This window comes from Alosa pseudoharengus, unplaced genomic scaffold, assembly GCF_046254945.1.
Source record: "Alosa pseudoharengus isolate Yale_2024_CS ecotype anadromous, Long Island Sound unplaced genomic scaffold, YU_APseudo_1.1 YU_APseudo_1.1_scf_6, whole genome shotgun sequence".
In the NCBI taxonomy this organism is placed as follows: Eukaryota; Metazoa; Chordata; class Actinopteri; order Clupeiformes; family Clupeidae; genus Alosa; species Alosa pseudoharengus.
In genome coordinates this window covers 8678347-8690846 of record NW_027468848.1, presented here as the reverse complement: position 1 = coordinate 8690846, position 12500 = coordinate 8678347, and the positions used below count along the sequence as shown (strand labels likewise).

General features: G+C 47.2%; 1 protein-coding gene across 1 annotated transcript in view; it reads right to left on the bottom strand.

Moving 5' to 3' along the window:
• Positions 1 to 12500, bottom strand: part of ntng2a (netrin g2a) — an 83404-nt gene that overhangs the window by 57091 nt on the left and 13813 nt on the right. The window contains exon 2 of the mRNA XM_076270754.1: positions 8709 to 9352. Coding sequence (XP_076126869.1) covers positions 8709 to 9352 — 644 coding nt within the window. The remainder of the gene's footprint in view (positions 1 to 8708; positions 9353 to 12500) is intronic.

Below are 12500 nucleotides of genomic sequence, written 5' to 3'. Positions count from 1 at the left end.
CAAAGTTTAATTCGGTATTTTGCACGTTTATTTTCAATGCGCCCAAAGGTGTGGCAATTAACAACCTAGGGAGTGGCCTGGCACATTGTCTAAAAATTGCTATTGTACACCTGGTCAGAAGTCTATGGTGAGTTGTTTATATGTTTTTTTAAGAGCGCATTGTCAACAGTCATATTGGCGGGTGCACGCACCATCATTCTATCATTCATGAACACACATCAGCGCACATCCATGCAAAACATTACAAATTGCACGATTACAATGGGAAACATAATTAGAATAAAGATATTACAAAATACTGTACATGTCATGATGAGTAGTTATTCACCAACATTTGCAAATTGGTAATGCGGTTAAAAATGATTAGGGGAGAGGCGAGAGACACGTATGGAGCACAGCTGAAGATGCACTGTCACAAGATATAAACAACTCCTCTGCAGGATAAATGTTTTTTTATTCAGTCATTTGAGCAATATTAGGGTAAGTGTTGCTTTTTCCAGCCTATGTTTTCGGTGGTAACCCATTGTCAGTCAATAGTGAAAGTAACTGCATATAACTGTCTTGTCGTTGACTAACACCTTGGTGAAGTTAGTTTCACTTTGCCAATGAGTTCAAATAATAGACGAGTGCAAATGCATGAAGGCTATGCTAGGCTTTAGCAAAGCATGGTTTAGTGGAATGACTATTCCATACTGTCTCGCAAGCAGCCTCCTTCAAATGTGCCGTTGAATGCCAAAATACAGATGCATTTATTTGACATATCGCGCTTTGCACCGTTAAAGGGAATGCCAGATGTCATTCTCATTGGTTTAAATGATGTTACCCCCCAAACACACCCATATGACTGATTAAAAAACCTAGGAACACCTTGTTGCGCCATGCGCTCGATGTTTGATAACGAAACCCCTCCCAATGTGGACTGGACATCCTACTAAATTTGAATAAGCTTTTGACGAGTGACGATGCGCTTTAGAATGTCATGATAGGGCCCCTAGTGTCCATCAACAACAGCTCTATGTAGTGTCCACCAACAACAGCTCTATGTAGTGTCCACCAACAACAGCTCTATGTAGTGTCCACCAACAACAGCTCTATGTAGTGTCCACCAACAACAGCTCTATGTAGTGTCCACCAACAACAGCTCTAGTGTCCACCAACAACAGCTCTATGTAGTGTCCACCAACAACAGCTCTATGTAGTGTCCACCAACAACATCTCTATGTAGTGTCCACCAACAACAGCTCTATGTAGTGTCCACCAACAACAGCTCTAGTGTCCACCAACAACAGCTCTAGTGTCCACCAACAACAGCTCTATGTAGTGTCCACCAACAACAGCTATATTTAGTGTCCACCAACAACAGCTCTATGTAGTGTCCACCAACAACAGCTCTATGTAGTGTCCACCAACAACAGCTCTATGTAGTGTCCACCAACAACAGCTCTAGTGTCCACCAACAACAGCTCTATGTAGTGTCCACCAACAACAGCTCTATGTAGTGTCCACCAACAACAGCTCTATGCAGTGTCCACCAACAACAGCTCTATGTAGTGTCCACCAACAACAGCTCTAGTGTCCACCAACAACAGCTCTATGTAGTGTCCACCAACAACAGCTCTATTTAGTGTCCACCAACAACAGCTCTAGTGTCCACCAACAACTGCTCTATTTAGTGTCCACCAACAACAGCTCTAGTGTCCACCAGCAACAGCTCTAGTGTCCACCAGCAACAGCTCTACATAGTGTCCACTGTGTCCACCAGCAACAGTGATACTGTGTCCACCGTGTCCACCAGCAACGGTGATACTGTGTCCACCGTGTCCACCAGCAACAGTGATACTGTGTCCACCGTGTCCACCAGCAACAGTGATACTGTGTCCGCCGTGTCCACCTATGCCATCATCAGCAGGCGTCGCCAGCTGTCTCTGTGCCGCTCCACCTCTGTCTCTGTGCCAGCTGAAGGCCCTAGCGGCTCCCCCTCCTGCTGGCCTCCCCCTCCTGCTGGACTCCCCCACTCCGAACCGCCCGAGCTCCACCACCAGGGCCAGCTGACGGGACATTCTGCCAATTGTGGAGAATTGGAGGGGGGATAGAGGGGGGGGGGGCAACAATGGCTCAGCAGAGAATGTGGGGGGGGCAACAGTGGCTCAGGGGGGGGCAACAGTGGCTCAGCAGAGAATGGGGGGGGGGGCAACAGTGGCTCAGCAGAGAATTGGGGGGGGGGGGGCAACAGTGGCTCAGCAGAGAATGTGGGGGGGGCAACAGTGGCTCAGGGGGGGGCAACAGTGGCTCAGCAGAGAATGGGGGGGGGGGGGCAACAGTGGCTCAGCAGAGAATTGGGGGGGGGGGGGGGCAACAGTGGCTCAGCAGAGAATTGGGGGGGGGCAACAGTGGCTCAGGGGGGGGCAACAGTGGCTCAGCAGAGAATGGGGGGGGGGGGGCAACAGTGGCACAGCAGAGAATGGGGGGGGTATTCTTTGAAGGACTCCGGGACAGCAGTGGCTCAGCGGATAAGTGTCGAGTGAATTCCATTCTGCCTCGACCGAGTGAGCAAGGGAGCAAGGGAGCGAGTGAGCAAGGGAGCAAGGGAGCGAGTGAGCAAGGGAGCAAGGGAGCGAGGGAGCAAGAGAGCGCACATTGGTCTCAGACAGCTCTCAATCTCTCGCTAATCCACTTACTCTGGCGCTAAGAGCTTAGTGTCTGGAGTTGATTTTTTATTCAGGCCGATTGTGCAGAAAGAGAGACAGATGGAGAGAGGGAGAGGAGGGAGGGAAGGAGAGAGAGAGAGGGAAAGAGGGAGGGAGAGAGAGAGAGTGGGAAAGGGAGAGAGAGGTATGCACATTGAGAGAGAAGGAGACGAGTAAAGAGAGATAGATCGATCTGGACAAGAGAGAGAGAGACAGAGAGAATAAGAGACATGGAGAGATACACAGAGAGAGAGGTAGACTGAGAGAAAGAGAGAGAGGGGGGGAGGTGATGGGGGAGAGGGAGTGCAGGAATCTAGCGGGCTTCAATCAGAGCTGTTCTGGTGTAACAAGGCCTTGTGTCAGCAGAGCGGTATGCCTAAACAGCCCCATAATGAGATTGTCCATGTATTTCCCATTCAAAGAAAATCCCCTCTTCCGTGTCAATTACCAGCAGGCTCGCTCGCGCTATGCTGTTATATTAGAGTTTAGGCAGGCCAACTGCAGCCAGAGCTGGGAGTTGAAAAAGTGTGTGTGTGTGTGTGTGTGTGTGTGTGTGTGTGTGTGTGTGTGGATGGATGAAGCACACTGACTGATTCCTCCAGGCGAAGTCTGAGCTCATCTCTGGATTCACACACTCACAGCTGGCCTGAGTGAATGAGCACTAGGGAGAGGAGAGGAGGAGAGGGGAGGAGGAGGGGAGAAGAGGAGAAGAGAAGAGAAGAGAGGAGAGGAGAGGAGAAGAGAAGAGAAGAGAAGAGAGGAGAGGAGAGGAGAGGAGAGAGGATAAGAGAGAGGAGAGGAAAGGAAAAGAGAGGAGAGGAGAAGAGAGGAGATGATAGGAGAGGAGAGGAGAAGAGAGGAGAGATGAGGAGAGGAGAGGAGAGGAGAAGAGAGGAGAGGAGAAGAGAGGAGAGGAGAGGAGATGATAGGAGAGGAGAGGAGAGGAGAAGAGAGGAGAGATGAGGAGAGGAGAGGAGAGGAGAAGAGAGGAGAGGAGAAGAGAGGAGAGGAGAGGAGAGATGGGGAGCTGAGAGGAGAGGAGAGAAGAGGAGAAGAGAGGAGAGGAGAGGACAGGAGAGATGGGGAGATGAGAGGAGAGGAGAAGAGAGGAGAGGAGAGGAGAAGAGAGGAGAGGAGAGGAGAGATGGGGAGATGAGAGGAGAGGAGAGAAGAGGAGAAGAGAGGAGAGGAGAGGAGAGGAGAGATGGGGAGATGAGAGGAGAGGAGAGAAGAGGAGAAGAGAGGAGAGGAGAGGAGGGGAGATGAGAGGAGAGATTGGGAGATGAGAGGAGAGGAGAGAAGAGGAGAAGAGAGGAGAGGAGAGGAGAGGAGAGGAGAGGAGAGATGGGGAGATGAGAGGAGAGGAGAGGAGAGAAGAGGAGAAGAGATGAGAGGAGAGGAGCATTGAGGCCAATGGCATGGTGTGGACGGGCCCCTGAGTGCTGATGAAATGGCATCTGACAGAGTGGTCTCCCTGCTGACAGCTTGACATTTCCCTAATCATTTCCCTTCAGCCGGATGGCCGCACGGGTCAGCAGAAATAATGGCTTTGCCCATTTGTGATAGAGAGATACTGGATTTACCTGTCTGGAGCGATGAAGCGCCAGCGTGCCGTTTGATAACAGCCAGCGTCTCCTGCTCTGGCAGCTGCCAGCAGCTCTACCTTCACCCCCCCTCAACACCCCCCCCAGCTGCCAGCAGCTCTACCTTCACCCCCCCCTCACCCCCCCTCTACATTCAGGTCCTCTACTCCTCCCCTCCACCCCCTCTCTCCACCTCTCTCCTCCCCTTCACCCCTCTCCTCCTCCCCTCCACCCCCTCTCTCCACCTCTCTCCTCCCCTTCGCTCCCTCACTTCCCAGTCCCTGAGCCCCCCCCCCACCTCTTCTCCACCCTGTGCCCTGGTGCGTGGTGGTGGTACACACTGCGCTTACAATAATATAATTATGAAATGATGAATAATTTGGCTGCTGGTTACTTATTCATGGGCACAAATATAGCTGGATGCCGCGGTGGCACGCTGGGCTGAACTGGCACGCGGCTCTCGGAAGCTCTCGGAGCTGTGACGGGAATCGCCACCACACAACCGTGCACTCATCTTTTCCACCGGAGATCGACTGTCTGCTACTGCAGCCCTCTTTCATTTCAGCAAGGGAGAATAAACAGATCTTAGCCATCAAACCCTGCCCTTAGAATCACTCTATCCCCCTCTCTCTCTCAATCTCACTTTCCCCTTCTGCTCTCTCTATCCCTCTCTATTTCACTCAATCTCCCTTTTTTGTCTTTCTCCTCTCTCTCTACTTTGGTCTTGCTCTCCTTTTTTCTCTCCCTCCCTCATTTTAATACTCACCCAGTCTTTTTCTTTCTTTCTCACTTCCTCTCTCTCCTCTCCCTCTTTTCTCCTCTCCTACCCCCCCTCACTTATCCACCTCTTTCTCTCTCTCTCTCTCTCTCTCTCTCTCTCTCTCTCTCTCTCTCTCTCTCTCTCTCTCTCTCTCTCATATCCACCCCACCGACCTCTGTCTGTTTGCCAAACTGAACCCAAGGACACTGCCGAGGCCTTCACCGGCCGCTTTGCCGGCATATACTTTCCCCACCGCATGCCTCTCCACCTCTTTCCACCTCTCTCCATCTCTCTCCATCTCTCTCCATCTCTCTCCACCTCTCTCCACCTCTCTCCATCTCTCTCCACCTCTCTCCATCTCTCTCCATCTCTCTCCATCTCTCTCCACCTCTCTCCATCTCTTTCCATCTCTCTCCATCTCTCTCCATCTCTCTCCACCTCTCTCCATCTCTCTCCACCTCTCTCCACCTCTCTCCATCTCTCTCCACCTCTCTCCACCTCTCTCCATCTCTCTCCACCTCTCTCCACCTCTCTCCATCTCTCTCCATCTCTCTCCACCTCTCTCCATCTCTCTCCACCTCTCTCCACCTCTCTCGTTCTCTCTCCATCTCTCTCCATCTCTCTCCACCTCTCTCCATCTCTCTCCACCTCTCTCCATCTCTCTCCACCTCTCTCCACCTCTCTCCACCTCTCTCCATCTCTCTCCATCTCTCTCCACCTCTCTCCATCTCTCTCCATCTCTCTCCATCTCTCTCCATCTCTCTCCACCTCAGCTGAATGTTTTTAGCTCATTTCCCTCACATCTCCCTCTCTAATGGCCTCCCCTACCCAGCTCTGAGCTGATGGGTAAAAAATAAAAGAATAAAACGCAGTTATTTGTCGCACGGCCACCCCCCCCCCACCCCCTCTCTCGCCTACAGCAGCGTTGGCCGAGCCAGCTGGTCAGTGTTTGATGTCGCGCAGCGTCGAAACGGCCGCTTCATCTCCTCCACCAGCACCAGAGGACGACAGGGATGTTAGGCAACAGTGAAATAATGATCGCATTAAGAAGAAGATGAAGAAGAAGAAGATGAAGAAGAAGAAGGAGAAAAAAACGAGAGAGAAAAAACAGAACACAGAAACGTCTAGCAGCATGTGGAAGCTCCTGCCGGGCAGGTTTGCGCATACTCTGTCTTAAAGAGGAGGAGGAGGAGGAGGAGAGAAGGAGGATGATAAGCTTCTGTCAGCTTCTGCATAAATCACGGGGACCTTGGGAATACTGTAGCTCTTATTTTTGTAATTCTCTCCTCGCTAGGTTTAATTAAGGTTCACACTCGCAGTGGCTCTGAGATATTTGCCTGACTTCAGGAAGTAGGTTCCCCACTATTCTCCAGCCTCAGAATTTGGCAGATCTGGTGGGAGTAGTCTTTTGTTGCCTTTGTGTGTGTGTGTTTGTTTGTGTGTGTGTGTGTGTGTCTGTGTCTGTGTCTGTGTCTGTGTCTGTGTCTGTGTGTGTGTGTGTCTGTGTCTGTGTGTGTGTGTGTGTGAGTAGACTGTGTGATGTGTGTTTCTTGCAACAAGATTGCAGCAAAAGCGCCAGAAGAGCACATCTGCAATCAACACAGCCTGAAAATGAGAGTGAACAAGTCCCCAACTGCATGTCTTTTTGTGCTGGCGCACAGGAGGCGAGGAGAAGGAGGCGAGGAATGAAGGAGGCGAGGAGAAGGAGGCGAGGAGAAGGAGGCGAGGAGAAGGAGGCGAGGAGAAGGTGTGCGTGATGAGTGGAGGAAAAGAAAGAGACGTGGCCAATGAACAGCGTCACACTAACCACTCCAGCATCAATCCCTCTCATATCTGCATATCAAACGCATGTCTTCCTGTGTGTTATTGGAGAGCGAATGCATGGCATCCACATCATCCCTTAGCGCGGGCTAAAATTAGCAACGACTGCACTAGCGGATCCCGCTCGCTAACGCAGGTTACATCTAACACTCAGTCTGAGAGGACCAGCATCATTATGGGACCTCCTCTAACCTAATAGAGCATCCAAAACACAAATCACATCGCTAAATTAGGAAATTAACAGCCAATTCAGATCCCCTTTAACAACTAACATTGTGTCTCATTCGATTAGCCGGCCCTGGCTCTTGTTGTGATGGCTGTTTATGGCTAATTACAACTGGTGATTGCTGAGCCGGATAACAGGGGGGGAAATGAGACCCTGTAAACCCCCCCCCCCCCCCCCCCACCCCCAGGCCCTCCTGCGCTCCCTAATTCTATTATTCCACCATCGGGACCCCCCACGCCCCCCACCCCCCAAGCGCTGCCAGCAGCCCGTTTCAGCGGAGTCCATTTAAAGCAGCACTCACTGAGGACACCCGTTGGGGAGCGGGGGCTATTTTCATTATTCAGACTCGGCTAAAACGCTTCCCAATATTGCAGGATTAATAAAATATCCTGGAACAATTTTCCAGAGGGGTATTACCTTGCCATTCTCAACCATCGCCTCATTCCCCTGCCCATTCTCCAGCAGTGGCCATCCGTCACCTAACCCCCACCGCCCCCCCCTTCCACACACACACCACCATGCCCCCCCCACCCACCCCCCTCCACTTAACCCTGTCCCCCTAAAACAATTTCCTCTTTGACATACTAGAATAACTATTGATTGACGGATCGTGTTACCGGAAAGGGTTTGGTAGAGCATGCGGCTACATGGCTGTATACATTCTCTTCATGGCTGTTGTGTATTCCTGTAAGTAGTTGCTAAATTGAGCTGTGAGGCGCACAGACTTGTTTATAAATACAAAGGGTGCATTATCTGGAGAGATAAAACCGAGCGAGCCGCACCAGTGTTCAGACTCCTCTCTTCAAATGTAAAGAGTACCACGCATACGCACCAGACCAGGCATGCTTATCTAGCTTCTCTAACAACCCTAAATTACATTGAGTATGATGCTTACTGTCTCTGCAGCTAGACGAGGAGGGAAGTAATGAAGTGTATGAGTAGAGCTGATCTCCACAATATCATCAACCAACATTTAACAGCCATCTTACCTGTTCACAATTATTTTATTTTTTTGCACCAAATAATACAAAATAATACCATTTGGTGCAAAATAATACACATTACTATAAAAAAAAGAGAAATAAAATACTATATATATAAATAATGATTTTGGATTTTCAACCTCATTTTGAAAGTGCACTTGAAGATACAGTAAATTCCTGTGTATTAGCCGCATCGTGTATAAGCCGCAGAACAGTGTTTTATGCAAGTTAAAATAAACCATATTAATACTATATTCACTGCTCCGTGTATTAAGAAATGTTGCAAAATCAATGTATAAGCTGCAGCTAATAGTTAGGAAATTACGGTATCAATGCAAGTTAAATCTCAGTTGAAGATATCTATGCGCACAAGTTAAATCTCCGTTGAACATATCTATGCGCACAAGTTAAATCTCTGTTGAAGATATCTATGCGCACAAGTTAAATCTCCATTGAAGATATCTATGCACACAAGTTAAATCTCTGTTGAAGATATCTATGCGCACAAGTTAAATCTCCATTAAAGATACTGTATCTATGCGCACAAGTTAAATCTCCATTGAAGACATGCGCACAAGTTAAAGTGCAGTGTACTGAGGCAATGCTACCCCATGCTTGATGTTCCACCCTCCCAGTGAGTGGTCTTACCTGGCAGGGACCTCGATGTTGGAGATGGCGTAGAAGTACTTGAGCAGGTTGTCCCGCTGGACATAGGTTCCGCCGAGTGCGGGACGAAGCAGGCGCAGCCGGAGGTCGGTGAAGGTGAAGAAGTCGCGGAGGCCCTTCATGCTCTCCATGCGCGTGTACAGACTGTCCATGTTCCGCAGTCCCGGCCCGGCGAAGATGGCGAAGCGGTCCCGCACCTCGAAGCGCACGTTCTTCTCGTTCTTGGACCCCACCCAGCGTGAGTACTGCTCCGTGCAGATGACCCGTGTCACGTTGGTCGCCGACAGCTCCGACACCTTCTTGGGCGGCATGCCAAACGCCTCCAGGCAGTCGTCGGCATAGAACTGGTACGGCTGCCAGGTGCGGCCTTTGTCCAGAGACTTGTCCAGCACCATGATAGTGGGGCGGCCGTACTCGAAGGTGACGAGGACGTCGTCGGTCAGCTCCAGGCTCTTGTTCCAGGAGAGGGAGATATTGGCCAGCAGGGGGGTCGGGAACCGGCTCCAGGTGACGGTCTGCCAGTAGGTGATGGGTCCGCTGATCTCCGAGTCGGCCATCAGGCTGGGGGGGTGGGCCAACTCCGGGGTGGACGCGTCACACTCGTCACTGCACATGTAAGGGTTCTCCTGCACAGAGAGAGAGACAAGCAAGAGTAATGGAGTTAGTCAAGTGTGTGTGTGTGTGTGTGTGTGTGTGTGTGTGTGTGTGTGTGTGTGTGTGTGTGTGTGTGTGTGTGTGTGTGTGTGTGTGTGTGTGTGTGTGTGTGTGTGTGTGTGGTCGATAAACAGGTACTGGTAAACAGGTAATGATTTATAAAAGTACAATGTATTGCAACATCAGACGCAAGTCAAATTTGCAGTTTCTTATGTCTCATTCCTTCGAACTACAGATCCGCTACCCAATCTGGCAAACTTACATAGTGCCGTTCACCCTGTTACGAGTTGATGAACCACTGAAACGATTTTGGAAACATTATTTTAAGGTACAAAAAACTCTTTGGTGTTGCTTTAATACTCAATCTGTTACTGAAGTCTGTGTTGGTGCACATCATTTATAGTTTAGAGCAGTGGTTCTCAACCTTTTTTCAGTGATGTACCCACTGTGAAATATTTTTTCAGCCAAGTACCCCCTAACCAGCGCAAAGCATTTTTAGTTGAAAAAAAGACTTAAAACAAAGCACTGTGCCATCAGTGTCTAATTTAAGATGACACTGCAGATGTGCAGGCTTCAGGCTACTGTTCCCTAATTTCTCCCCACAGAAAAAAACACAGTGCCTTGGGTGGGTTACAACTTGTTGACGTAAATCCAAATAAAACATATTCTTCAAGATACAGCCGGAATTTTGCCGGCTCTAGTTTGGCCTTCTTTGCCACTTGTCCCTCCGTGTTTTCACAAGAATTACCGCTGCGCTTCAACCACGACTCCATCGTTTGAGTTTTGACAGTGATTGACAGGTGATGGCGGGTGGCATGTGACAGGTTGGGTCGAACCATCCTGGTATGGGGGGGGACTCTGGGTTTTTAGGATAATGAAATTGAATAGCCTACTGAAATATAAAATTAATTTTATGAACTTATATTTTCCTGAAATATTTATTAAATAATTGTTTTTAAAGTATTTTTGTATGGATTCTACTTTTTAAATATATGTATATTTTAAAATATCACGTACCCCCATGGAGTGCCTTCACGTACCCCCAGGGGTACACGTACCCCCATTTGAGAACCACTGGTTTAGAGTGTAGATTAAAATATTGCATGGCAATTACATTGTAATAAACGTTGGTTGTTGCTGAGTACATGGTTGGCAGTGTTGACCCAACTCTCATCAGCATTCCGACAAGATGACCCTCTACAGCTCCATAAACAAATGGTCTTTATATCAAACAGCTATTTCAGCTATTTAAGGACATCGGACATTTGTGACAAGATTGCATTTTTCAATCACTTATGGAACTGCAAGCAATACAGTTTTGTAAATGATTGCCTGAGGTGTTTGTTTATGCATTCAATTTGCACCTCTGAAATCACAGCCCAGTCCTGATGTGACACCACTTTCAGGATATTTTCAAAAAGCATCGTAACTAATCATCAATTCTTCTCCATCGAGGCACCGTACAACTCTGAAGAAAGCTTTGTGTACTTTTCTAAAAAGGCCAAATGTCCTTGCTCTACTTTTGATCTACTTTTTACATCAAATCGATTACAAAATAATTGCACCCTATTGTCATGCTCAGCTTGAGGCACAATGGCCAAAAGCAGGGCAGAGCTGGCACTACGTTAAAGGGGAAATCCGCCAATTTTTCACACAGATCTCCGTTTCTCAAGGTCTCTGAGTACTGTCGGGATGAAAAAAAAACACAATCCGTTTTACCTAGCTCGAGTTGCTGCAGCCAAGAGCTAAAGTAGCCAGGCAGCTACAGCACTACACTCTGGGGGTATGTTCATGAGCCTCCATATTCATGCCCCCAGAGTGTAGCGCTGAAGCTGCCTGGCTACTTTAGCTGTTGGTTGTAGCAACTCGAGCTGGGTAAAACAGATTGTTTTCGGGGTTTTTTCGTCCAACAGTACTCGGTGACGATGAGAAACGGAGATCTATATGAAAAATCGCCAGATTCCTCCTTTAAGGTCGTCTTCATATTTTAACATCCTAATATCCTAATGTCTTAATAATATCTTAACATCCTAATATCCTAATGTCTTAATATCTTAATATCCTTAAATCCTAATGTCTTAATATCTTAACATCCTAATATCCTAATGTCTTAATATCTTAATATCCTTAAATCCTAATGTCTTAATATCTTAACATCCTAATATCCTAATGTCTTAATATCTTAATATCCTAATATCCTAATGTCTTAATATCTTAATATCCTAATATCCTAATGTCTTAATATCTTAATATCCTTAAATCCTAATGTCTTAATATCTTAACATCATAATATCCTAATGTCTTAACATCTTAATATCCTTAAATCCTAATGTCTTAATATCTTACAGTAATATCTCACTAACAAGCGCTTACACATACTTCAGATACTTTTTCTAAACTCTTAACACAGACTCACACCTACAATACACAATTGGCCAAATGGATAATTTTCTTCTCATAAACACATTTTGTTAAATATATACTAACTCTTCATTTCAAAACAGAACACATCTTTCTCTGCACACACTATCTTTACCAAAACACTGGAAATCTGACTCAAAATTAAATTATTCTGTCAAAGAATAACACTTGTTTTCACTTCACAAGGTACATGCAGTCAATCAAAGTACACCAGGTTTCAAAATACTGGCTATTGGTGACATTACAAAAACGGCATAGACTTTTATGTTTCAGTTGTATAGGTCTTTGCATGCAAAACATGCTATCCACCGTTTTTACACTAAATTTCTTGGTTGGGAACTGTATGTCCACATGTAATGTTCACATTCAAAAGCATTCCAGTAAAAAGCAAATCATTTTTTTTCCCTTTACTGTTTACTACAGGAGGTACAGTAGAAATACTGTTTACAGTATGATAGAACAGAAAAAGTTTAAAAACTATACTTATGGATGCTGAATAGTCGTTCCCAATAAAACTAATAGTCTTCATTTCATTGCTTGAGTCATTACATACAAAATTGGTGAACTAGTTATCAAATTCTGTCACAATGCTGTAGAATTGCAAAGAGCATATACAGTAAAACTGTAAAACGTACATATTCATTGTCTTGTACTCACTTACTCCCCTAACTACAGCAATTTGTAACTTTACTGTAGTTT